At 46.8% G+C, this 26,603-nt stretch overlaps 1 protein-coding gene across 2 annotated transcripts; it reads right to left on the bottom strand.

Moving 5' to 3' along the window:
• Positions 1 to 25,755, bottom strand: NOL4L (nucleolar protein 4 like). Of its 2 annotated transcripts, none has more exons than XM_073682789.1 (8): positions 25,625 to 25,755; positions 16,824 to 16,947; positions 11,750 to 12,024; positions 9,385 to 9,573; positions 9,005 to 9,229; positions 6,142 to 6,264; positions 5,393 to 5,579; positions 1 to 3,138 (listed from the first exon to the last, which is right to left on the bottom strand). In XM_073682789.1, the coding sequence occupies exons 1-8, from the start codon at positions 25,748 to 25,750 to the stop codon at positions 2,939 to 2,941; spliced, it is 1,449 nt and encodes a 482-aa protein (XP_073538890.1). In that variant the 5' UTR covers positions 25,751 to 25,755; the 3' UTR covers positions 1 to 2,938. The 2 variants fall into 2 exon arrangements, with proteins under 2 accessions (XP_073538890.1, XP_073538891.1); XM_073682790.1 differs by having other exon boundaries at positions 9,038 to 9,229.
• Positions 25,756 to 26,603: the final 848 nt, after the last annotated feature.

The following is a 26,603-nucleotide window of genomic DNA, read 5'->3' as shown; positions in this document are numbered from 1 at the left end:
CTCTTTCAGAAAGGTGGGATACTTTATTATGCAGTGTTTTTATTAGTCAGCCTTATACATAGAGTAAAAAGGAAGGTTTCCACTTGGTGGCGAGTCAGTGCACTTAGCCAGGAGGGTAATAATAATAGGAATGGAGAAGGTATGGGGTGGGCTGTGTCGTAGACAGCGGGGTGGTCTTAGTCCTGGATGGCGGGGAACACATCACAATGTATGACAAATAAAAACATTCTACAAATCATTAAAACCTCACGAACCGTCAGTAACAATAAATAGCGTTGTCTTATATATTATATATCATAAGGTTTATTGAAATTTCTCATCTGCTTAAAAGAGCCTAGAAGTTGGGGGGGAGATGGGGCCGCTCGGGAGTGCAAAAAGGAAAAATGTGGCGTGAGGGGCGGAGCCTACTGTGATCGCCGGCGAATGTGTGTGTGTGTGGGGATCGCAACGCAAATAAATTAACTGTGAGTGTCTATACCTGAGTTCTAGGGGATGGAGTGATTGCTCAGAAGTAGAGTTCAGCAAAAAGATGTGCAGGACCCAGGTCTAGCCACCTTGCCGGTAACTACCGTGGTTGTCTGGCCAGAGCTCTGCGAATATCCTCCTACGGGCTGGCATCCCCGATGCCTCTTATATTAATAAGCCCAGCGTGACGTCGTGCATACGTCTCGCTGTAACGAGCCCACTAATCAGAGGATGCCGGCAGGTACGAGGAGGTTTGCAGGACTTCACCGCATAAGGAGGGTCCTGCGAATCTTTTCACTCAGCTCTAGTCAACGCCTTCCGACATAAAAATGGCTGTGGCTTTAGTAAGCAGAGGAGCGCCCCCTGGTGGTGGTACAGCTCATCTACACAAGGTCATCTGTACATGTAAACAGGACACTCGCGGAGTCCAGAAATAATATAAAATCAACTCAAACACCTACAAACACACACGTTGGCTGCGGGAGGGTGGAGGGAGATTACAGATCTAGAAGCACCGCATAAAATTCACGACGACAAAAAAGTTCTTGTTCTGAAATAAGGGTAAAAAAAAAACAAGAAAACACGCATCTAAAAAAAAATAATATAAAGTAAGACGTCCTTAAAAAGACAGCACACGCTTTGGAATATGAGGTCAGCAGAGCTTGGTGCCACTCGAATGCTTATGGAAAGTAACCCACAGTGACCTCGGAGTGCCCCTTTACCCACTAAGGATAACCTCCGGCCATGTCAGGAAAGTGCACGTCACACATAAATATGGAGGTGACAGCTGGAATGATTATATAAAAAAAACAATAACAAATACAAAGGATGGAAAATGGGAGACTGCGACCGGAATGTTAAAGGGAGGGACTGAAATGACACGGACCAGAACAGGGGAGCGCAGTGGTCGGGGGCATGAGGTCTGTGGACGTCGGAAGTGCGGATTGAGAGTTCGGCCGGTTTTCTGCCTGAGTTTTGTGGATAAAAACGTAAAACGTGGATATTTGCTACGTTCTGTGCAAGACTTTGGAAACCCATAGCAAAGCAGAAGAGGTCAGATGGTCAATAACCAGAAGGTGTGCCCCGGAGGAGGGGAGGCCGAGTTACCTGAAATAAGGGTGAATCATAGCAGCAGGAAGCCAGAATTAGTATAATAATGAATCAGCTCCCCCCTTCCCCTGGAAATGAAGGACGATATAAACTGCTCAATGGTATGGTCCAATGGAAATAAAGTGTGGGTGCTGAATGGTATGGTCCAGTGTGTATCTACTCCAGTGAGAAGACCATGTAAGTGCAAAAAGGTATGGTCCAAAATGTAAAAAAAAATTGTGCAGAAAGGTATGGTCCAAAATAAAAGCATTAAGTACAAAAGGTATGGTGCATAGGAACTTTTTTTGGGTGCAGTATGGCATGTTCCAAGAGAAAACCAAGAGTGCAGAGTGGTATAAGACAAATCATGTAAGTGCAGAATATTATGGTTTATAAGCAAACCATGTGAGTGCAAAATGGTATGGTCCAAAGCAGTATCATGTTTCCAGAAAAAGACAACCAAAAGCAGAGGTATAAAATGCAAGAGTAGCGTGGGGTGACCCTATGGGGTGCACCAGATCATTGAAAACCTGGATGGGATTGTCTGTTTTCACTGGATGCATGGAAATTGGAGACGTGATGCAGACGCAGGGTGCACAGGGCAGTGATCATGCACGCTAACATGGTATGGTCCAGTGCGATCATGTGTGTATGGTTTGGTCTACAATGACACTACCTGTCTGCAGAATGGTATGGTCCAATAGATAACAAAACCGTGGGAGCATTTGTCAGATGACCCCAGCTGGAGTGTTTTTTTCTTCTGAGGTATGGTACAGCGACCCGAAAGAGTAGAGAGTGATTTTTTCTTCCAGCCCCAGGCAGGAGATGGGACGAGCGTTCAGTGCTAAAGTTCATTAGAGGAGACCCGTCACCTGCACAGATAAGAAGCAGCCATATTGGATAAGCCAGTGTTCAGGACAAGTTAGCCTATCGATTCCCCAGCACCTGGTGATATCACTGAGGCATGAAGCACTCAGTGCCTCACCCCTCAATGAGGTCACGTTTCGAGGGAAAAGAGGCGGCTCAGTACTGGTTTGGCCCGCTACACGGCTCGCCAATAGTGAAACGACAACTAGTCCGTACAAACAAAAAAACATCTTCAGAAAAATAAATTACGAAAAAAAGAGGAAATTCTGTTCTCAATAAATAGGTGCTTGCGGCCCCCTGAGCTGGACGGACAGGGGTGGGGGGCAATGAAAAGGAAATCTCGTAGTGCAGAGACAAGACTCCCCCTCCCCACGATTTCCCCGCAAAACAAAGTATATGGCTCCTGCTCCGGGAACAGGTTCAGTGTCTGCAACCGTCTGAGGGGCAAGAAGACATCAGTGTCTTATCTCAGTCCATAGAGTAAGAGGTTGAGGTGCAGGTCAGCTCCGGCGGCCCCTCAGTTCTGCTGCAATATCAAGTTTTCCAGTTCATCCGCAGATCGCAACAGGAAGGCGGCTGACTCCCGATACCCGGCGATCAGCTGCCGTACGGCCCCGATCTCGGTAGGGCTGAGCTGGGCGCATGGCATTGCCCGGTTAGTGGTATTGGTGTGGGTGCTACTTGAAGCCAAACCTTTCATGCTGAGGTCGGTGGGACCTGGTAAGAAAGAGCGGTGATTAGAAACAGCGGTCCTCAGGCCTCTTAAAGGGACAACAGCCCCTTAACCCCCTAAGGACCTGAACATTTTTCATTTTTGTTCTTTTGATTATTCGTCCCCTTTCTCCAAGAGCCATACCTTTTTTTTTTTCGCTATTTTTCCATCGACATAAACGTATGAGGGCTTGTTTTTTTTGAAAAGTTGGGTGGACTTAAACTTTTTTTTATATATATATATATATATTTTAATACAATTTTTATTTATTTATATTTTTTTTAAGGGGGGAAAGTTGGGTGGATTTGAACTTTTCATATACAGGGGCATCTCACTAAATTAGAACATCATCAAAAAGTTAATTTATTTCAGTTCTTCAATACAAAAATTGAAACTCATATATTATATAGAGTCATTACAAACAGTGATCTATTTCAAGTGTTTATTTCTGTTAATGTTGATGATTATGGCTTACAGCCAATGAAAACACAAAAGTCATTATCTCAGTAAATTAAAATAATTAACAAAAACACCTGCAAAGGCTTCCTAAGCATTTAAAAAGGTCCCTTAGTCTGTTTCAGTAGGCTCCACAATCATGGGGAAGACTGCTGACTTGACAGATGTCCAGAAGGCAGTCATTGACACACTCCACAAGTTCCCAGAGTTCCAATTTTCATTTGGAAATCAAGGTCCCAGAGTCTGGAGGAAGAGTGGAGAGGCCACAATCCAAGCTGCTTGAGGTCTAGTGTGAAGTTTCCACAATCAGTGATGGTTTGGGGAGCCATGTCATCTGCTGGTGTAGGTCCACTGTGTTTTATCAAGACCAAAGTCAGCGCAGCCGTCTACCAGGAGATTTTAGAGCACTTCATGCTTCCCTCTGCCGACAAGCTTTTTGGAGATGGAAATGTCATTCTCCAGCAGGACTTGGCACCTGTCCACACTGCCAAAAGTACCAATACCTGGTTTACACACAACAGTATTACTGTGCTTGATTGGCCAGAAAACTCGCCTGACCTTAACCCCATAGAGAATCTATGGGGTATTGTCAAGAGGAAGATGAGAGACACCAGACCCAACAATGCAGACGAGCTGAAGGCTGCTATCAAAGCAACCTGGGCTTCCATAACACCTCAGCAGTGCCACAGGCTGATCGCCTCCATGCCACATCGCATTGATGCAGTAATTGATGCAAAAGGAGCCCCGACCAAGTATTAAGTGCATTTACTGAACATACATTTCAGTAGGCCAACATTTCGGATTTTAAAAACATTTTTCAAGCTGTTATAAAGTATTCTAATTTACTGAGATAATGACTTTTGTGTTTTCATTGGCTATAAGCCATAATCATCAACATTAACAGAAATAAGCACTTGAAATAGATCACTCTGTTTGTAATGACTCTATATAATATGACTTTCACTTTTTGTATTGAAGAACTGAAATAAATTAACTTTTTGATGATATTCTAATTTTGTGATATGCACCTGTATATTTTTTAATAGAATTTTTATTTTTTTAGTCCCCTTAGAGGACTTGAACTTGTATTATATAGAGTATTGCAGTAAATATTGTACTTGCAGTTCTCCTATGAAGCTGTAGCCATGGGGGTCTTCAGCAGGCCCCAAACTGTTATGGTAACCCATCGGCTCTCTGCGGTCATGTGCAGATGGGAGCCCCAATAATGACATCATTTAAATGTCTCTGTCAGTGGCTGACAGCAGCTATTGGATTAGACAGATGGCACCTATGTAATCTGCGTGGTACGTAGCGGGCTCAGCTCCTGAGCCAACTCCACACAGCCCACATGACCTGCGGCGAAAATGTACGTCATAGGTCATTATGGAGTTAAAGGGCTCCTTATATTCAATCAAAACAGAAAGTAATGCAACTTTCAGATGTGCTTTTTGCTTTGATTCTGCCCCATTTGGACGAGTTCTGCTTGCTGTCAGTGAATGAAAGCATTTGCTTATACATCCAAAAGCCGAAAACCTCTGCAGACCTAATGCTCCTTACTGCTCTGCTACAATCCTCTGTGAGCTAAACACTAGTCAGTGCAGACCACATGGATCAGTCTGGAGTCCTGACTGTTCAGCTCACAGATGATAGTCCAGACTGGATACTACTGCACCAAACCCTCAGCCGTGAGAAGCGTTAAGTCTGTTCAGGTTTTCAGCTTCTGGATGTAAGCAGAGAACTTAGAAAAGGCAATGAACTAATGGGGGATGGGGTTCAGAGACAGATGTAGTCATCCTCGCTCACCATTGCAGTGGTTTCCAGTTTGCAGTGAAGTCGTTGCCGGCAGGCTGCTTCCAATAGACCCGTGTCCGCGGTAGGCGTAGTGGAGGCTGCCATTCATGTAGACAGGATCCTGGTTGTAGGAGCCTGCTGGCAGTGAGAACGAGGACTGGGTGAGTCCGGAGGGTCGATCCACTGACGTGTTCTCTTCCTGCCTCCCCAAAAAAAACAGAATAACCAGTGAATACAGGGCTCTGGACTGGCAACATAGGCTAGCAGTAGCCATCTGCAATCACAGGCACAACTGGCTCAGCATTTATGTGGCCCTCTGAGTATTAGACACAAATATATCCCTATATGGGACTTATAGAGTACAGACATGTATGCTATATATGCATGTATGTATGTGTTTATTGTTATATGTATATGTGCATGTGCGGTGTTGTGTATGTATATGTCTGTATACGCAGTGTGAGGGTATAAATATACATGTATGCATGTACAGTAGGGGTGGATGTGCAGTACCTAGCTGTGGCCACTATACAGTTGAAGGAGCTGTGCTGTTCCGCTCTGCAACTGATGACATTCAGTCACCACCAGCACCAGCTGATGGGCGCGGGTGACGACTGTCACATCCCTACCCATTTGATATTGATAAATATATAAATGTACTGTACAATCCCTTTAATTGATAATAATAAAGTATTAACATCTATTTTTGGTGACGGTGCTACCGCCGCTGCCGACCACTGATCGCGATGTACAGGCGTTACCTGAGCTGTCTGGTAAATCTCCAGCCTCATCCTCTTGGCCGCTTTCCGCGTCTCACTCTCGCAGGCGGCAGCCAGGATATTCTCCGCCATAGCTGAGGTTAGGTGCGGAGGAGTTGGCCGAGCCTGGAATAACGGTGGGAGGCACATACTATTAAACCTGATTGTGATACTACAGCCCAAGTATCTGACTCTGTGTCACCCACATATAGATCACGGTTGCTACATTATATACACAGTATATTTTCATCACAGATCCATTTAGAGCGCTACTCACAGTCCAGTTTATAGGGGTATTCCGGGAACAAGAAATTCTAGATTGATGGGTGTCTGCTTGTTGAGGCTCCATTCATCACCAGAACAAGGCACTTTTGTCCCTCATCTGAATACCGCACTAGGGTGCATGCTCAAAGGTTGCTCCATTCATTCTCTATGTTATTGCTGAAGAAAGCTGGTCAGGAGCGGTGGACGGGCAAGCGCACTGCCGCTCCATTCTCTATGGTACTGCTGGAGAAAGCAGGGCAGGAGTGGTGCATGAGCATGCGCACTGCCGCTCCTTTCATTCTCTATGGTATGGTACTGCTGGAGAAAGCACACTGCTGCTCCATTCTCAATGATACTGCTGGAGAAACCAGGGCAGGAGCGGTGGATGAGCATACGCACTGCTGCTCTATTCTCAATGGTACTGCTGGAAAAAGCAGGGCAGGAGCAGTGGACGAGCATGCACACTGCTGCTCCATTCTCTATGGTACCGGCAGAGAAAGCAGGGCAGGAGCGGTGGACGAGAATGCACGCTGCTGCTCCGTTCTCTATGGTACTGCTGGAGAAAGCAGGGCAGGAGCGGTGGATGAGCATACGCACTGCCACTCCATTCTCTATGGTACTGCTGGAGAAAGCAGGGCAGGAGTGGTGCAAGAGCATGCGTACTGTCGCTCCTTTCATTCTCTATGGTATGGTACTTTTGGAGAAAGCAGGGCAGGAGCGGTGGACGAGCATACGCACTGATGCTCTATTCTCAATGGTACTGCTGGAGAAAGCAGGGCAGGAGCAGTGGACGAGCATGCACACTGCTGCTCCATTCTCTACGGTACCGGCGGAGAAAGCAGGGCAGGAGCGGTGGGCGATAATGCGCGCTGCTGCTCCATTCTCTATGGTACTGCTGGAGAAAGCAGGGCAGGAGCAGTGGACGAGCATGCACACTGCTGCTCCATTCTCAATGGCACTGTTGGAGAAAGCAGGGCAGGAGCAGTGGACGAGCATACGCACTGATGCTCTATTCTCAATGGTACTGCTGGAGAAAGCAGGGCAGGAGCAGTGGACGAGCATGCACACTGCTGCTCCATTCTCTACGGTACCGGCGGAGAAAGCAGGGCAGGAGCGGTGGGCGAGAATGTGCGCTGCTGCTCCATTCTCTATGGTACTGCTGGAGAAAGCAGGGCAGGAGCAGTGGACGAGCATGCACACTGCTGCTCCATTCTCAATGGTACTGTTGGAGAAAGCAGGGCAGGAGCAGTGGACGAGCAAGCACACTACAGCTCCATTCTCAATGGTACTGCTGGAGAAAGCAGGGCAGGAGCAGTGGACGAGCATGCACACTGCTGCTCCATTCTCTATGGTACCGCGGGAGAAAGCAGGGCAGGAGCAGTGGACAAGCATGCGCACTGCCACTCCATTCTCTATGGTACTGCTGAAGAAAGCAGGGCAGGAGCGGTGGACGAGCATGCGCGCTGCTGCTCCATTCTCTATGGTACTGCTGGAGAAAGCAAGGCAGGAGCAGTGGACGAGCATGCGCACGGCTATTCCATTCTCAATGGTACTGCTGGAGAAAGCAGGGCAGGAGCGGTGAATGAGCAAGCGCACTGCCGCTCCATTCTCTAGGGTACTGCTGGAGAAAGCAGGGCAGGAGCGGTGCACGAGCATGCAGACTGCTGTTCCATTCTCAATGGTACTACTGAAGAAAGCAGGGCAGGAGCAGTGGACGAGCATGCGCACTGACACTCCATTCACAATACTAGTGCTGAAGAAAGCAGGGCAGGAGCGGTGGACGAGCATGCGCATTGCCACTCCATTCACAATACTAGTGCTGAAGAAAGCAGGGCAGGAGCGGTGGACAACTATGCGCACTGCCACTCCATTCACAATACTAGTACTGGAGAAAGGAAGGCAGGAGCAGTGGACGAGTATGCCCACTGCCGCTCCATTCAGACATGGGACAAACGTGCCTCGTTCTGGAGATTATTGGGGTCCATCGTTCAGACACCCACCGATCTTGAAGTTATTATAGGTGTTATCCTTTTGTTATCGAAATACCCCTTTAATCAATGCAAGTTCTGCAACTTTCCAATACACTTTGTGTTACTCAACCACTTTCTGGATCTCTGCTTGCTGGCAGTGCGCATACAACACCTGCACATATGTAATAATCCTCACAGCTGAGGGTTTGCTACAATTGTGGAGACAGAAGTGCTCTGTACAGACTTTCAGCCTGTTTGTGTTCACTGACATGCAGAGATTTTGAAAAACAGCGAGGAACTGGAATACAAAGTCAATCATTGGGGACAGAGACAGGGACAGGTCCTTAAGTGACTGCGCCTGTCTGCTGTACAGTTAGAGTGCTACAGTCTTAATAACACAGAATCTCTTAAAGGAGCCATTCACCATACTTGAATTGGTACCTCAGCGGAAGTGACCAGAAGAGGGGGCAGATTTCTCATATACACCCCATCCATGCTTGGAGGAGCCCATGGTATAACAGACACTGTCACTGTCCCCGCTGCACCGATATACTATGTGTAGGCTCCCTTTAATCCATACTGCCATATTACATGCCCACGCTACACCACACACAGACAAGCTGGTAACTCACATAGACCCTGCAAGTATCCTGGTCGGTTCTCACCATCTCCATGCCGTTCTTCTTCATGCGCCGGCAGGATTTCAGGTAGGTGCGGATGCGCTTTCTCGCGCGCTCTTGGAATTCTGGGAACTGGCGGCTGCAGGACTCGATGATGGCCTGTATCTTCTCCTTGGGCTGCTTGGAGATGGGGACCATGCGATCGAGGTTTTCATCCACGAAGAGGCGGACGAACATCTGAAATGGTGAGGACATGTCACATACGCAGTAGAACGTCCCCCCCTTTATGGTGGGAATAATTTCCACACTGCATAAACTTGGCGCCATTTACAGTCATAGCGGATGTCAACTTCCTCCTCTCCCCCCAGGACCCTAATTAACCCCGGACTCACATTAAAAGCTTTCAGACGCTCAGGGTCCAGCCCTTCGGTGTCTGTGATGCGATCGTTGTCTTCATGGTCGTCTTCGTCGTCGTCGTCCACTGCCGCGGTCCGGCTTACTGACAGGTCCTCCGCCCCACCGCTGACTTCTGTCACTTCTGTCTTAATGGAGTCATAACTTCCTGAGCTGTAAGGAGGGGACTGGAAGCAAGTAATAGAAGTTAATGGGAAATTTTGACACCACTGACCCCCACCCTTCTTTATCATTACAAAAAATTACCTCTGATCTAATACTTCTCACAGCTGAGGGTTTGTTCCAATTGTATCCAGTCTAGAAAATCCTCTGTGAGCTAAATAGTTGAGATTTTATCAGCCTGGACATTTAACTTACTAAGTATTGCCTAGATTGGATACAACTGTAACAACCCCTCAGCTGTGAGATACAGTCATATGAAAAAGTTTGGGCACCCCTATTAATTTTAAGCTTAATATTTTATAAAAATTGGTGTTTTTGCAACAGCTATTTCAGTTTGATATATGTAATAACTGTTGGACACAGTAATGTTTCTGCCTTGAAATGAGGTTTATTGTACTAACAGAAAATGTGCAATCTGCATTCAAACAAAATTTCACAGGTGCATAAGTATGGGCACCTCACCAGAAAAGTGACATTAATATTTAGTAGATCCTCCTTTTGCAAAAATAACAGCCTCTAGTCGCTTCCTGTAGCTTTTACTGAGTTCCTGGATCCTGGATGAAAGTATTTTTGACCATTCTTCTTTACAAAACAATTCCAGTTAAGTTTGATGGTCGCCGAGCATGGACAGCCCTCTTCAAATGATCCCACAGATGTTCAATGATATTCAGGTCTGGGGACTGGGATGGCCATTCCAGAACATTGTAATTGTTCCTCTGCATGAATGCCTGAGTAGATTTGGAGCGGTGTTTTGGATCATTGTCTTGCTGAAAGATCCATCCCCTGCATAACTTCAACTTTAGCACTGATTCTTGAACATTATTGTCAAGAATCTGCTGATACTGAGTGGAATCCATGCGTCCCTCAACTTTAACAAGATTCCCGGTGCCGGCATTGGCCACACAGCCCCAAAGCATGATGGAACCTCCACCAAATTTTACTGTGGGTAGCAAGTGTTTTTCTTGGAATGCTGTGTTTTTTTGCCGCCATGCATAACACCTTTTTGTATGACCAAACAACTCAATCTTGGTTTCATCAGTCCACAGGACCTTCTTCCAAAAAGAAATTGGCTTCTCCAAATGTGCTTTTGCATACCTCAGCCGACTCTGTTTGTGGCGTGCTTGCAGAAACGGCTTCTTTCGCATCACTCTCCCATACAGCTTCTCCTTGTGCAAAGTGCGTTGTATAGTTGACCGATGCACAGTGACACCATCTGCAGCAAGTTGATGCTGCAGCTCTCTGGAGGTGGTCTGAGGATTGTCCTTGACTGATCTCACCATTCTTCTTCTCTGCCTTTCTGATGTTTTTCTTGGCCTGCCACTTTTGGCCTTAACAAGAACTGTCCCTGTGTTCTTCCATTTCCTTACTATGTTCCTCACAGTGGAAACTGACAGGTTAAATCTCTGAGACAGCTTTTTGTATCCTTCCCCTGAACAACTATGTTGAATAATCTTTGTTTTCAGATCATTTGACAGTTGTTTGGAGGAGCCCATGATGCCACTCTTCAGAGGAGATTCAAACAGGAGAACAACTTGCAAATGGTCACTTTAAGTAGCTTTTCTCATGATTGCATACACCTGGCTATGAAGTTCAAAGCTCAATGAGGTTATAAAAGCAAAAAAAGTGCTTTAGTAAGTCAGTAAAAAGTAGGTAGTAGTATTTAAAACAAGAAACTGATAAGGGTGCCCATACTTATGCACCTGTCAAATTGTGTTAGAATGCAGATTGCACATTTTCTGTTAGTACAATAAACCTCATTTCAAGGCAGAAACATTACTGTGTCCAACAGTTATTACATAGATCAAACTGAAATAGCTGTTGCAAAAACACCAATTTTTTATAAAACATTAAGCTTAAGATTAATAGGGGTGCCCAAACTTTTTCATATGACTGTATATTAGATGAGAACAGGTTGTAACTTGTTCCTGACATTTTTATAGCATCTGCCTCAAACAGCAGATCAGAGCTACTTCCAATTCCTAATGTTTACCCTTTAAATGCCACTGTCAATCTCCGACAGAGGGGAGAAAAAGAGGGTGAAAGCGCAGAAACCAAAAAACTGCCTGGTTAGGAAGGAGTAAAGCTTCTGGCTGTACACTACAGTACTGACAGTATGCAGAGACTTTGAAAATGGGGGGGAATTGAAACACAAAGTGGTTGCCCACGCTGGGATGCCCTCACCTCAGACGTGGCTTTGAGGGTGTACTTTCCATGGTTACGTATCGCCTCTGTGGTACAAGCGTCCGCAGGATATTGTGGGACCCCCAGCGTCGGGCGAATCTTGTCGCTGAGGTTCATGGGCAGCTCATCGGATGGGGCGCTGAGGTCCGGGGCGGAGCTGGTGCTGTTCCCATTCATGTCCGGGAGGGAGCGGCTCAGGGCAGTGCTGGCGGGAGCGGTGGACGGAGTCAGCGCAGGAAACACGTTGCCATTACAGCTCTCAGAGGAGGAGTCATCTGCAAGAGAGAAGATTGTCAGCTCTGCGGCCCCTCATCATAGTTCCCAGAGGGGACCCACACAACTAGTGAAAAATGAAGTGTCCTTTGTGCCTAAAAGGGGTTAAGCCCCAATAAGTTGATCACAGGATAGACAATAGGTCAGACCGCACCGATTGGCAGAATGGAGGGGCCGTGTGCATGCTTCACCTGCACCCCATTCATTCCTTATGTGGCTGCTGTGCGCTGCACTCCGCTTTTTATGGTATCCCCCCAGGGAATAAATGGAGCAGGAGATTGGGCATGTGCACTGCCGCTCCATTCAATTGGGGATAAAAGGTCCTCGTTTTGACGATCGGTGCAGGCCCCATCCTTTGGACCCTGATCTATAAGTTATCACCTGTCCACAGGTAACTGATCTTTACTGGAAAACCCCTTTAAGATTGAGGTCAGAGGTCAAGTATCTCTAATATTTCCCAGAACTGTGTGTTAATCTGGAGAATCTAATAATCTGGCACTCCAGTACCCTAGTGGTAGTGAACACTCATACTGGGGACACTTCAAAATACCTTTGACCCACCATAATTTGGACCTTCTCAGAGTCGCTTGGATACCTACATTTGCCCGTTTTCCCACCCCGGACCCGGTCAGGGCATACAGACATGGTGTCTGCTGCAGGATATTCATACCGCAGGCAGAGGTGCGCTACATTTAGGCCGTCGTTCCTACACGAGGCCATGTGACATGTCGTGGTGTACAGCTTGTGGCCCTGATACCAAATCAATTTACCAACGTCTGCACATTTTATAACATGGCGGACATGTATAACATCCCGGGATGGTCACAGACTGAGCCCCGTTGTTATTTTTGGACAATGTGCAATTTTTTGTCACTCTTGGGTTTCCTTGTTTGCCCCGTCTATTATATAAGGGTCTTTTACAGGTTATTTCTGCTTACCGATGATCCTCGAGTCTCCGGCTCATAAACCCACTAACTGTAACCCCAACTGTCACTACATTAAACATGGCAGCTCAGTGAAGGCTGCAGTTAGTACGGAAGCTGGAAGCGACCAATCCAGCAATTAAAACGGTTTCAATTCTCTAATCCCTACAATGTTCACCTCCATTACAGCATCTGCATACTGGGAAAGATGGCTGCGATGGTTGTCACTCTGCTTTCTCTGCCCCATGATGGTAGATCTGTTCGTTCTGCACCGAGGGGAGAGGGTCTGGGAAAGCTGGGTCCCTCACCTTCTGTGGAAGTTAACATGTTAATGACTATTCAACCTTCCCAGAAATAGATGCAAAAGAAACAGATGACTAGGAGTGCGAGGCTGTGAGTGCATTGATGGGTACAAGACCCCCAACACCACCCACAGCAGGAGAGGGATGGAGAGCAGAGATCAGATTATTGCTGCTGTCTCCTCACATCTTTGGTTCTGCTCCAAGGGGATTTAGCTAATTCTGGAATAGATGAAGGAACAGGGGATTATTTCCTGGACATGTGTGAGAGTCAAGGAAGGAGACGGGGGGGGGGGGTCCTGGACAGTGCGGCCTTTACTTGTCACATCCTCCTACACGTCGTCCTGGCAATCAGAGACCCAAATAACATAACAAGGACGACGGGACAATGACACTGACACTTGGGGTACAGGACAATGACACTGACACTTGGGGTACAGGACAATGACACTGACACTTGGGGTACAGGACAATGACACTGACACTTGGGGTACAGGATAATGACACTGACACTTGGGGTACAGGATAATAACACTGACACTTGGGGTACAGGACAAGGACACTAACACTTGGGGTACAGGACGATGACACTGACACTTGGGGTACAGGACGATGACACTGACACTTGGGGTACAGGACAATGACACTGACACTTGGGGTACAGGACAATGACACTGACACTTGGGGTACAAGATAATGACACTGACAAGTGGGGTACAGGACAATGACACTGACACTTGGGGTACAGGACAATGACACACTGACACTCAGGACCACACTTGCACTTTCACTGGCAGTCTGACGTGCTGTTACTCTATGAGATGAGCAGCACATTTCCAGCTGTCACACCGTACACAGATCTATAGTGCCCAGCACTTAGTATGACAGTATACAGTGTAGTGTGTGCTGTGAGGGGAGCGGCGTCTGGAGCTTCTCCCATCCCCCACATCCTTCCTTCACAGAACCTCACTTCATCTTACAAGGATTAGGCAGTATTATCCCTCCCAGTCACCCACCCCCCATACCACCAGCCCCCCACACTGCTAGATGACCTAAAACTAACAGGTCCGCCCCACACAGAGGTCCAGACACTTACAAGTCTGATGTCAATACACCATGAAAGAGAATATAGGAGAATACAGTAGCTTCATCTGTCCTGTATATCACTATTCCCATCCTCCACAACTACCCTGACAGAGAGAGAAGTAATCATCCTCTCCTGACACACAAGCAGCGCTCCCTTCCTCTCCTGGCAGATAAACAGTGTTTACTTCCTCTCTCTGCACACAAGCAGCGCTCCCTTCCTCTCTCTGCACACAAGCAGTGCTCCCTTCCTCTCTCTGCACACAAGCAGCGCTCCCTTCCTCTCTCTGCACACAAGCAGCGATCCCTTCCTCTCTCTGCACACAAGCAGCGCTCCCTTTCTCTCTCTGCACACAAGCAGCGCTCCCTCTCTCTCTCTGCACACAAGCAGCGCTCCCTTCCTCTCTCTGCACACAAGCAGCGCTCCCTTTCTCTCTCTGCACACAAGCAGCGCTCCCTTCCTCTCCCTGCACACAAGCAGCGCTCCCTTCCTCTCTCTGCACATAAGCAGCGCTCCCTTTCTCTCCCTGCACACAAGCAGCGCTCCCTTCCTCTTTCTGCACACAAGCAGCGCTCCCTTCCTCTCTCTGCACACAAGCAGCGCTCCCTTCCTCTCTCGGCACACAAGCAGCGCTCCCTTCCTCTGTCTGCACACAAGCAGCGCTCCCTTCTTCTCTTGGCACACAAGCAGCGCTCTCTTGTTCTTCCAGCACACAAGCAGCGCTCCCTTCCTCTCCCAGCACACCAGCAGCGCATCTTTCCTCTCTCAGCACACCATCAGCGCACCCTTTCTCTCTCAGCACACCAGACACGCTCCTTCCCTCTCTCTCTCAGCACACAAGCAGCGCTCCCTTTCTATCTTGGCACACCAGCAGCGCACCCTTACTCTCTTGGCACACCAGCAGCGCACCCTTGCTCTCTCGGCACACCAGCAGAGCACCCTTCCTTCCGCTCTCGGCTCACCAGCAGCGCACCCTTCCTCTCTCGGCACACCAGCAGCGTACCCTTCCTCTCTCGGCACACCAGCAGCGTACCCTTCCTCTCTCGGCACATCAGCACTGCACCCTTCCTCTATCTGCACACCAGCAGCGCACCCTTCTTCTCTCGGCACACCAGAAGCGCACTCTTCCTCTCTCGGCACACCAGCAGCGCTGCATTCCTCTCTCACCACACCAGCAGTGCACCCTTCCTCTCTCGCCATGGCAGCAGCGCTGCCTTCCTCTCTCAGCACACGAGCAGCGCACCCTTCCTCTCTCGGCACATGAGCAGCGCACCCTTCCTCTCTCGGCACATGAGCAGCGCACCCTTCCCCTCTCGGCACATGAGCAGCGCACCCTTCCCTCTTAGCACACAAGCAGCGCTCTTTTCCTCTCTCGACACACAAGCAGCGCTCCCTTCCTCTCTCGGCACACCAGCAGCGCTGCCTTCCTCTCTCGGCACACCAGCAGCGCTGCTTTCCTCTCTCGCCACAAGAGCAGCGCACCCTTCCTCTCTCGGCACACTAGTAGCGCTCTTTTCCTCTCTCGGCACACCAGCAGCGCAGCCTTCCTCTCTCGGCACACCAGCAGTGCTGCCTTCCTCTCTTGGCACACCAGCAGCGCTCCCTACCTCTCTCGGCACACCAGCAGCGCTGCCTTCCTCTCTCGCCACAAGAGCAGCGCACCCTTCTTCTCTCGGCACACTAGTAGCGCTCTTTTCCTCTCTTGGCACACTCGTAGCGCTCTTTTCCTCTCTCGGTACACTAGTAGCGCTCTTTTCCTCTCTTGGCACACTAGTAGCGCTCTTTTCCTCTCTTGGCACACTAGTAGCGCTCTTTTCCTCTCTTGGCACACTAGTAGCGCTCTTTTCCTCTCTTGGCACACTAGTAGCGCTCTTTTCCTCTCTTGGCACACTAGTAGCGCTCTTTTCCTCTCTCGGCACACTAGTAGCGCTCTTTTCCTCTCTTGGCACACTAGTAGCGCTCTTTTCCTCTCTTGGCACACTAGTAGCGCTCTTTTCCTCTCTTGGCACACTAGTAGCGCTCTTTTCCTCTCTTGGCACATTAGTAGCACTCTTTTCCTCTCTCGGCACACTAGTAGCACTCTTTTCCTCTTTTGTCACATAAGGAGCGCTTACTTCCCCTCTAAGCTTGCAGACAGCATTATTTCACCTCATGTCATTTGCAGACGCCATGTTGCCTCCTATCTAGCTGCAGTCTGCCTCAAACCTGCCCAAACTCCATAGAAACGATCTTTGACCTAATCTGGAATATATCTATTTACCTTTTACAATCCAGCTCATCCAGATGTGACACACCTCTCTGTAGCCCTGACCTCCTTCCGCCTTCTTATTGCAGGCGCTCTGTAACCCTTACCTCCCCAAAATAATACGTACACTGCAGATTATTATCAGAGCCTGCAAAAAACGGGGTACACTACTCCCTCATCATTCCCGGGATTGCCCTATTCCATGGCATGTCGCCTCAGCAATCTGTGCCCATGTAAGTACTTTGCTCACCATCCTCGGGACCTGGCACATTCTGAGGGCTCCGCATCTTCTCCTCCTCACCGGGGCTCCCCTCCTTATCTGCCCATGTGGGATCATTCATATCCGGCTTTTCTTCGGTCACCGAGATTTCATCCTGAAAGAACAGAGAGTCCATTGGACATGATCACCCTGCAACCTGCCTTTATCATGTCAGACGAGCCATAGTGCGCGGTCACCCCTCGGCTCGCTGTTAAAGGCGCAGGAGAAAGGCGTCAGGGATGCAGGAGCCGCCTGCGCTCAGTGATATTGCTCAGACTTTGTCCACCTCACTAAGGTGCAATAAAATTAAATTCCGGAAGTTTGGTGCTGGTTAGAGACATCCCAAAGAGCCCTCTGCCCCGGGAGCTGCGAGCAACTCCTCATTCCAGGCTCCCAATAAAGAAGCGCTATGGCCGCTCCATTACCAGGCCATAAACTCAGCAATGTGAGGGTTGGGACTGTGCTCCAAATACCTGGTCAGCACATATGGGGCCACAAAGACCCTCCAGCCTATCCTCTGTTGTCCTATCATTCACAAGCCCTCTACTGAAACACTCTGCGCTGCCCCTGCTCCTTGCATCTCCGTCATGTCAGCACACTGACACCGTTACATTTCTCTACTGAAACACTCTGTGCTGCCCCTGCTCCTTGCATCTCCGTCATGTCAGCACACTGACACCGTTACATTTCTCTACTGAAACACTCTGTGCTGCCCCTGCTCCTTGCATCTCCGTCATGTCAGCACACTGACACCGTTACATTTCTCTACTGAAACACTCTGTGCTGCCCCTGCTCCTTGCATCTCCGTCATGTCAGCAAGTGACACCGTTACATTTCTCTACTGAAACACTCTGTGCTGCCCCTGCTCCTTGCATCTCCGTCATGTCAGCAAGTGACACCGTTACATTTCTCTACTGAAACACTCTGTGCTGCCCCTGCTCCTTGCATCTCCGTCATGTCAGCAAGTGACACCGTTACATTTCTCTACTGAAACACTCTGTGCTGCCCCTGCTCCTTGCATCTCCGTCATGTCAGCACACTGACACCGTTACATTTCTCTACTGAAACACTCTGTGCTGCCCCTGCTCCTTGCATCTCCGTCATGTCAGCACACTGACACCGTTACATTTCTCTACTGAAACACTCTGCGCTGCCCCTGCTCCTAGCATCTCCGTCATGTCAGCAAGTGACACCGTTACATTTCTCTACTGAAACACTCTGCGCTGCCCCTGCTCCTTGCATCTCCGTCATGTCAGCAAGTGACACCGTTACATTTCTCTACTGAAACACTCTGTGCTGCCCCTGCTCCTTGCATCTCCGTCATGTCAGCACACTGACACCGTTACATTTCTCTACTGAAACACTCTGTGCTGCCCCTGCTCCTTGCATCTCCGTCATGTCAGCAAGTGACACCGTTACATTTCTCTAATGAAACACTCTGCGCTGCCCCTGCTCCTTGCATCTCCGTCATGTCAGCACACTGACACCGTTACATTTCTCTACTGAAACACTCTGTGCTGCCCCTGCTCCTTGCATCTCCGTCATGTCAGCACACTGACACCGTTACATTTCTCTACTGAAACACTCTGTGCTGCCCCTGCTCCTTGCATCTCCGTCATGTCAGCAAGTGACACCGTTACATTTCTCTACTGAAACACTCTGCGCTGCCCCTGCTCCTTGCATCTCCGTCATGTCAGCACACTGACACCGTTACATTTCTCTACTGAAACACTCTGCGCTGCCCCTGCTCCTTGCATCTCCGTCATGTCAGCACACTGACACCGTTACATTTCTCTACTGAAACACTCTGTGCTGCCCCTGCTCCTTGCATCTCCATCATGTCAGCAAGTGACACCGTTACATTTCTCTAATGAAACACTCTGCGCTGCCCCTGCTCCTTGCATCTCCGTCATGTCAGCACACTGACACCGTTACATTTCTCTACTGAAACACTCTGTGCTGCCCCTGCTCCTTGCATCTCCGTCATGTCAGCACACTGACACCGTTACATTTCTCTACTGAAACACTCTGTGCTGCCCCTGCTCCTTGCATCTCCGTCATGTCAGCACACTGACACCGTTACATTTCTCTACTGAAACACTCTGTGCTGCCCCTGCTCCTTGCATCTCCATCATGTCAGCAAGTGACACCGTTACATTTCTCTAATGAAACACTCTGCGCTGCCCCTGCTCCTTGCATCTCCGTCATGTCAGCACACTGACACCGTTACATTTCTCTACTGAAACACTCTGTGCTGCCCCTGCTCCTTGCATCTCCGTCATGTCAGCACACTGACACCGTTACATTTCTCTACTGAAATACTCTGTGCTGATGATAAATCTGCTCGTTCTACTATAAAAGTATCAGTAAACTCCTGTCCTGAAATAATCTGTGCTGCAGGGAGTCCAATTCCTTCCGTTATGAACCTTACAGTCTGCGATCTCCTACGATCCTGAATTGCTCTGCGCTGCTGGGGGACCCTGCTTCTTCCACCTTCCTCAGGTCATGACAATGCCACTATCACAATCCCCTCCTTAAATACTCTGCGCTGAAGAGGAATCTGTTATTTTTACTTTGAAACTCTAAGACTATAATCTTACACAAGATTAATACTCTGTGCTGAATGTCACATTCCTCTCCTGAAATACTCTGTGCTGAAGCGGAAGCTGCCGTTTCTACTATGAAACTTTCAGTCAATGACTTTACAACACGTCAGTACGTTCTTCTGAAATACTCTGTGCTGAAAGGAAAGCAGCTCTTTCTACTACTCTCAGTCTATGACCTCCAATGAGATCACCACACTCCCCACCTGCAATACTCTGTGCTGCTGGGGACCATGCTTCTTCCACCTTCCTCACCTCGTGACATTGCAGTGGTCAAAATACCCGCTCCTGAAATACTCTGTGCTGATGAGAAAGCAGCCCGTTCTATTATGAAACTCTCAGTCTATGACCTCCTTTTATAGTGTCCATTTTAGGACATGATCAGATATCAAAATCAAACATAACAATGATGTCAGTTTGAGGCTAAATACTCTGTCTGACAAGTGATTCTGACAAGTGATTTTGGCAAGTGATTCTGACATGTGATTCTGACAAGTGATTTTGGCATGTGATTCTGACAAGTGATTTTGGCAAGTGATTCTGACATGTGATTCTGCAGTACAAGAACAATGTAAATAGCTGAGCACAACTAATAAAGTGGTTTCTCCAAATTCAGCACAAAATACCATATTTCCCGACTACTGCAGTCTAAGAATTATTCACCTCATCATAACAAGAGTCTTTAGTACTTAGTGGAGCCCCTCTGGCTGTTATAACCTGCTGCAGACAGGATACATAACTAGACACCAGCTTTTGGCTACATTCCTGAGAAATCTCATCCTATTCTTCATGGTCAACAGTCTCCAGGTCAATAATATTCTTGGGTTTATGTGTGGCATCTTCCTTCTTCATATCCCATGAAAATGTTTCTTTGCGGTTCAAGTTAAGTGACAACCACTCCAGAATCTCCCAGGACTTCTTCTGAATCCAAGCCTTAGGGGACTGAGTTCTGCTTGGGATCACTGTCCTGTTGAAAGGTATAATGACAACCAAGCTTCAGGTTCCCCACAGAAGACAGGACTTTTTTACTTGATTGATTCCATTTTGCCCTCTACACGTTGCAGGTTTCCACTGCCAGGAGAAGCAAAGTAGCCCCAGAGCCACACAAAGCCACCAGCATTGTTCACAGTAGGCATCACTGAGCCACCATTATGCTTCATTGTAGGCATCACCAAGCCTCCACCGTGATTCACTGTAGGCATCACGAGCTTCCACCATGCTTCACTGTAGGAAGGGTGTTCTTTTCATTCTTTCTCCTTCAGACAAACCGCTGATCCATAGGAGTGAAAAGTTCCAGTTTTGCGTCATGGATCCACAGAACAGAATACCACAATATCCATGGCTTATGTATATGGCTTTGAGCATATTGGAGCAGACTTTCCTTATGCTTTTGGATCAGTAGAGACGTCTTGGAGTCCGGGCATGGCGTTTAGTAGGCTCATTATTGTATATACCAACTGTATAAACCGCGGTATCTGCTGACACCAGATCTTGCTGCAACTCCTATAGGTTTTTGACCATCTGCCTCCTCGGGAATCTGGTGGCAGACAATGACAGCTCCCTCTTTCTTTTGTGTCCCAGTAGTGTAGCCGGTGTTCCTGTAACTTTGACCTTGTGAATTTTGCTTCCAGCTGTATCTCTAGGAACATGCAAAGCCTTTGTATCTTTTTGTATCAGTTTCCTTATTTATGCAGACAATAATCTCTTCTCTTATTTTTGGACCCCTCTCTTGACTGTTTCTAACATGCAATCAAACATCAGAGTCAACAGCCCCCCCCCCCCGCCGCCGCGCCTCTCCCACTCGCCAGTCCACAGCCAGTCCAGGTATTTGAGTTGTTTTATCTAAATAGGTGGGGTGAACAATTCTCAGACTGCAGCAGTCAGTAATAGAGGCATCTTGTGGTGAGTTTGGAGAAACCACTTGTTATATTAGAAGTGTTGTTTCTTTGTTCTTGTTTTATTACAAGTAGCAGAAAGTTTGTACATAAAGGTACAAGTGGTATACCATGGTTTACTAAAATACAGTAGTATATATTTATATGGGGTCAGTATATATATGTACAGTAGGATGAGAAAATATATGGGGTCGACATACACAGGTACAGTACAAGTAGTATATATATATGGGGTTGGTATATACAGATACAGTAGGATATATATATGGGGTCGGTATACACACATACAATAGGATATATATGTGGGGTCGTATGCACAGGTACAGTAGGATATATATGGGGTCAGTATATACAGGTATAGTGGGATATATATGGGGTCAGTACAACCAGGTACAATAGAACATAAATGGGGTTGGTAAATACAGGTGCAGTAGGATATTTATGGGTCGATATATATACATACAGTAGGACATATATTGGGTCAGTATAAATAGATACAGTAGGATATATGGGGTCGATATATATATATACAGTAGGATATATATGGGGTCAGTATATATAGATACAGTATGATATATGGGGGTCGGTATATATAGATACAGTAGGACATATATTGGGTCAGTATATATAGGTACAGTAGGATATACGGGGTCAGTATATATAGATACAGTAGGATATATGGGGTCGGTATATAGATACAGTAGGATATATATTGGGTCAGAATAGATACAGTAGGACATATGGGGTCAGTATATAGATACAGTAGGATATATGGGGTCGGTATATAGATACAGTAGGATATATATGGGTCGGTATATATAGATACAGTAGTATATATGGGGTCGGTGTATACAGATACCGTAAGATTATGTATGGGGTCAGTATATACAGATACAGTAGGATATATATGGGGTTGGCATATACAGGTACAGTAGGATATATATGGGGTCGGCATATAGAGGTACAGTAGGATATATATGAGGTTGGCATTTACAGGTACAGTAGGATATATATGGGGTCGGTATATACAGGTACAGTCGATATATATGGCGTTAGTATAACCAGGTACAGTAGGATATATATGGGGTCAGTATATACAGGTATAGTAGGATATATATGGGGTCAGCATATATAGGTACAGTAGGATATATATGGGGTCAGCATATATAGGTACAGTAGGATATATATGGGGTCGGTATATAGAGGTACAGTAGGATATATATGGGGTCGGTATATACAGGTCCAGGAGTGGGATACACAGGGGGTCAGTATATACAGGTACAGTAGGATATATATGGGGTCGGTATATACAGGTACAGTAGGATGTATGGGGTCGCTATATAGATACAGTAGGATATATATGGAGTCAGTATATATAGATACAGTAGGATATATGGGGTCAGTATATACAGATACAGTAGGATATATATGGGGTCGGCATATACAGATACAGTAGGATATATATGGGGTCGGCATATACAGGTACAGTAGGATATATATGGGGTCGGTATATACAGGTACAGTCGATATATATGGGGTTAGTATAACCAGGTACAGAAGGATATATATGGGGTTGATAAATACAGGTACAGTAGGATATATATGGAGTCGGCATATACAGGTACAGTAGGATATATATGGGGTCAGCATATATAGGTACAGTAGGATATATATGGGGTCGGTATATAGAGGTACAGTAGGATATATATGGGGTCGGTATATACAGGTCCAGGAGTGGGATACACAGGGGGTCAGTATATACAGGTACAGTAGGATATATATGGGGTCGGTATATACAGGTACAGTAGGATGTATGGGGTCGCTATATAGATACAGTAGGATATATATGGAGTCAGTATATATAGATACAGTAGGATATATGGGGTCAGTATATACAGATACAGTAGGATATATATGGGGTCGGCATATACAGATAAGTAGGATATATATGGGGTCGGCATATACAGGTACAGTAGGATATATATGGGGTCGGTATATACAGGTACAGTCGATATATATGGGGTTAGTATAACCAGGTACAGAAGGATATATATGGGGTTGATAAATACAGGTACAGTAGGATATATATGGAGTCGGCATATACAGGTACAGTAGGATATATATGGGGTCAGCATATATAGGTACAGTAGGATATATATGGGGTCGGTATATAGAGGTACAGTAGGATATATATGGGGTCGGTATATACAGGTCCAGGAGTGGGATACACAGGGGGTCAGTATATACAGGTACAGTAGGATATATATGGGGTCGGTATATACAGGTACAGTAGGATGTATGGGGTCGCTATATAGATACAGTAGGATATATATGGAGTCAGTATATATAGATACAGTAGGATATATGGGGTCAGTATATACAGATACAGTAGGATATATATGGGGTCGGCATATACAGATAAGTAGGATATATATGGGGTCGGCATATACAGGTACAGTAGGATATATATGGGGTCGGTATATACAGGTACAGTCGATATATATGGGGTTAGTATAACCAGGTACAGAAGGATATATATGGGGTTGATAAATACAGGTACAGTAGGATATATATGGAGTCGGCATATACAGGTACAGTAGGATATATATGGGGTCAGCAAATACAGGTACGGTAGGATATATATGGGGTCGTATATACAGGTACAGCAGGATAAATATGGGGTCGGTATATACAGGTACAGTAGGATATATATGGGGTCGGTATATACAGGTCTAGTAGTGGGATACACATGGGGTCGGTAGGTACAGTAGGATATATATGGGGTCGGTATATACAGGTACAGTAGGATATATATGGGGTCGGTATATACAGGTACAGTAAGATATATATAGGGTCGGTATATACAGGTACAGTCGATATATATTGAGTCAGTATAACCAGGTACAGTAGGATATATATGGGGTCAGCATATACAGGTACAGTAGGATATATATGGGGTTGATATATATGGGTACAGTAGGATATATATGGGGTCGGCATATACAGGTACAGTAGGATATATATGGGGTCGGCATATATAGGTACAGTAGGATATATTTGGGGTCAGCATATACAGGTACAGTAGGATATATATGGGTTCAGCATATACAGGTACAGTAGGATATATATGGGGTCGTATATACAGGTACAGTAGGATATATATGGGGTCAGTATATACAGGTCCAGTAGTGGGATACACATGGGGTCGGTATATACAGGTACAGTAGGATATATATGGGGTCGGAATATACAGGTACAGTAGGATATATATGGGGTTGGCATATACAGGTACAGTAGGATATATATGGGGTCAGTATATACAGGTACAGTAGGATATATATGGGGTTGGCATATACAGGTACAGTAGGATATATATGGGGTCAGTATATACAGGTCCAGTAGTGGGATACACATGGGGTCGGTATATACAGGTACAGTAGGATATATATGGGGTCGGAATATACAGGTACAGTAGGATATATATGGGGTTGGCATATACAGGTACAGTAGGATATATATGGGGTCAGTATATACAGGTACAGTAGGATATATATGGGGTTGGCATATACAGGTACAGTAGGATATATATCGGGTTGGCATATACAGGTACAGTAGGATATATCTGGAGTCAGTATATACAGGTACAGTAGGATATATCTGGAGTCAGTATATACAGGTACAGTAGGATATATATGGGGTCGTATATACAGGTACAGTAGGATATACATGGGGTCAGTATATACAGGTCCAGTAGTGGGATACACATGGGGTCGGTATATACAGGTACAGTAGGATATATATGGGGTCGGTATATACATGTACAGTAGGATATATATGGGGTCGGTACATACAGGTACAGTAGGATATATATGGGGTCGGCATATACAGGTAAAGTAGGATATATATGGGGTCAGTATATACAGGTACAGTAGGATATATATGGGGTCAGTATATACAGGTACATTAGGAGGATATATATGGGGTCAGTATATACAGGTACAGTAGGATATATATGGGGTCAGTATATACAGGAACATTAGGAGGATATATATGGGGTCGGTATATACAAGTCCAGTAGTGGGATACACATGGGGTAGGTACACACACGAGGTGTTAGTATACAGATGACAGGCCGGCAGTATACACAGTGCTGAGATCCGGGGAGGGGGCCGGCAGCTATTGTATACAGGCCTGTGTGAGGTGTGTACGGGGTGACCGGGGCTGTGCTCCCTCTCTCCCTCCGTGCAAGCCGGCTGCCCCCTGCTCCCCACTCCCTGCAGCCCCCGGGTCGCACCTCAGGCCGGATCCGGGTGTTCGGGCACCGTGTGACAGCTGCAGCTGGGCAGGGACTCTGTGACGTCGAGACCAGGCCGGTCCCTCCAGGCCACCGTACACAGCAGGGCGGTGCTATAGCCACCATGTGTGTACACCCAACCACACAAAGTACACCCTGCCCACTGCACCCCATACAGTCACCCAACCTCCGTAGAGTGCACTACAGCCTGCATACACCGTGCCCTGTATGTACAGCACCTTATACACAATATACACACTATACCCTGTATATACCGCACCTCATACACAATATATACACACTGTACCCTGTATATACCGCACCTCATACACAATATATACACACTGTACTCTGTATATACCGCACCTCCTACACACTACCCTGTATATACCACACCTCATATACACTGTACCCTGTATATACCGCACCTCATACACAATATATACAGATTGTACCCTGTATATACCGCACCTCATACATACTGTTCCCTGTATATACCTCACATCATACACACTGTACCCTGTATATACCGCACCTCATATACACTGTACCCTGTATATACCACACCTCATACACAATATATACACACTGTACCCTGTATATACCGCACCTCATACACACTGTACCCTGTATATACCTCACATCATACACACTGTACCCTGTATATCATACACACTGTACCCTGTATATACCGCACCTCATACCCACTAGCCTGTATATACCGCACCTCATACCCACTGTACCCTGTATATACCGCACCTCATACACAATATACACACTGTACCCTGTATATACCGCACCTCATACACACTACCCTGTGTATACCGCACCTCATACCCACTGTACCCTGTATATACCGCACCTCATACCCACTGTACCCTGTATATACCGCACCTCATACACACTGTACCCTGTATATACCGCACCTCATACACACTGTATATACCGCACCTCATACACACTGTACCCTGTATATACC

The sequence above is a fragment of the Phyllobates terribilis genome, unplaced genomic scaffold, assembly GCF_046119375.1.
Source record: "Phyllobates terribilis strain yellow unplaced genomic scaffold, ASM4611937v1 Scaffold_5__5_contigs__length_657084704, whole genome shotgun sequence".
Lineage (NCBI taxonomy): Eukaryota > Metazoa > Chordata > Amphibia > Anura > Dendrobatidae > Phyllobates > Phyllobates terribilis.
This window is presented reverse-complemented; position numbering and strand designations above follow the sequence as displayed.

Bases quoted from the DNA above. Each gene is read 5' to 3' on its own strand.
- NOL4L (XM_073682789.1), bottom strand. From the start codon at position 25,750: ATGGTGGCTATAGCACCGCCCTGCTGTGTACGGTGGCCTGGAGGGACC. The intron at 12,025-16,823 runs GTGAGCAAAGTA...TCTCTCTTGCAG, and splicing joins TGTGCCAGGTCCCGAGGATG to ATGACTCCTCCTCTGAGAGC. The intron at 6,265-9,004 runs GTGAGTTACCAG...CCGTTATTCCAG, and splicing joins AGGATACTTGCAGGGTCTAT to GCTCGGCCAACTCCTCCGCA.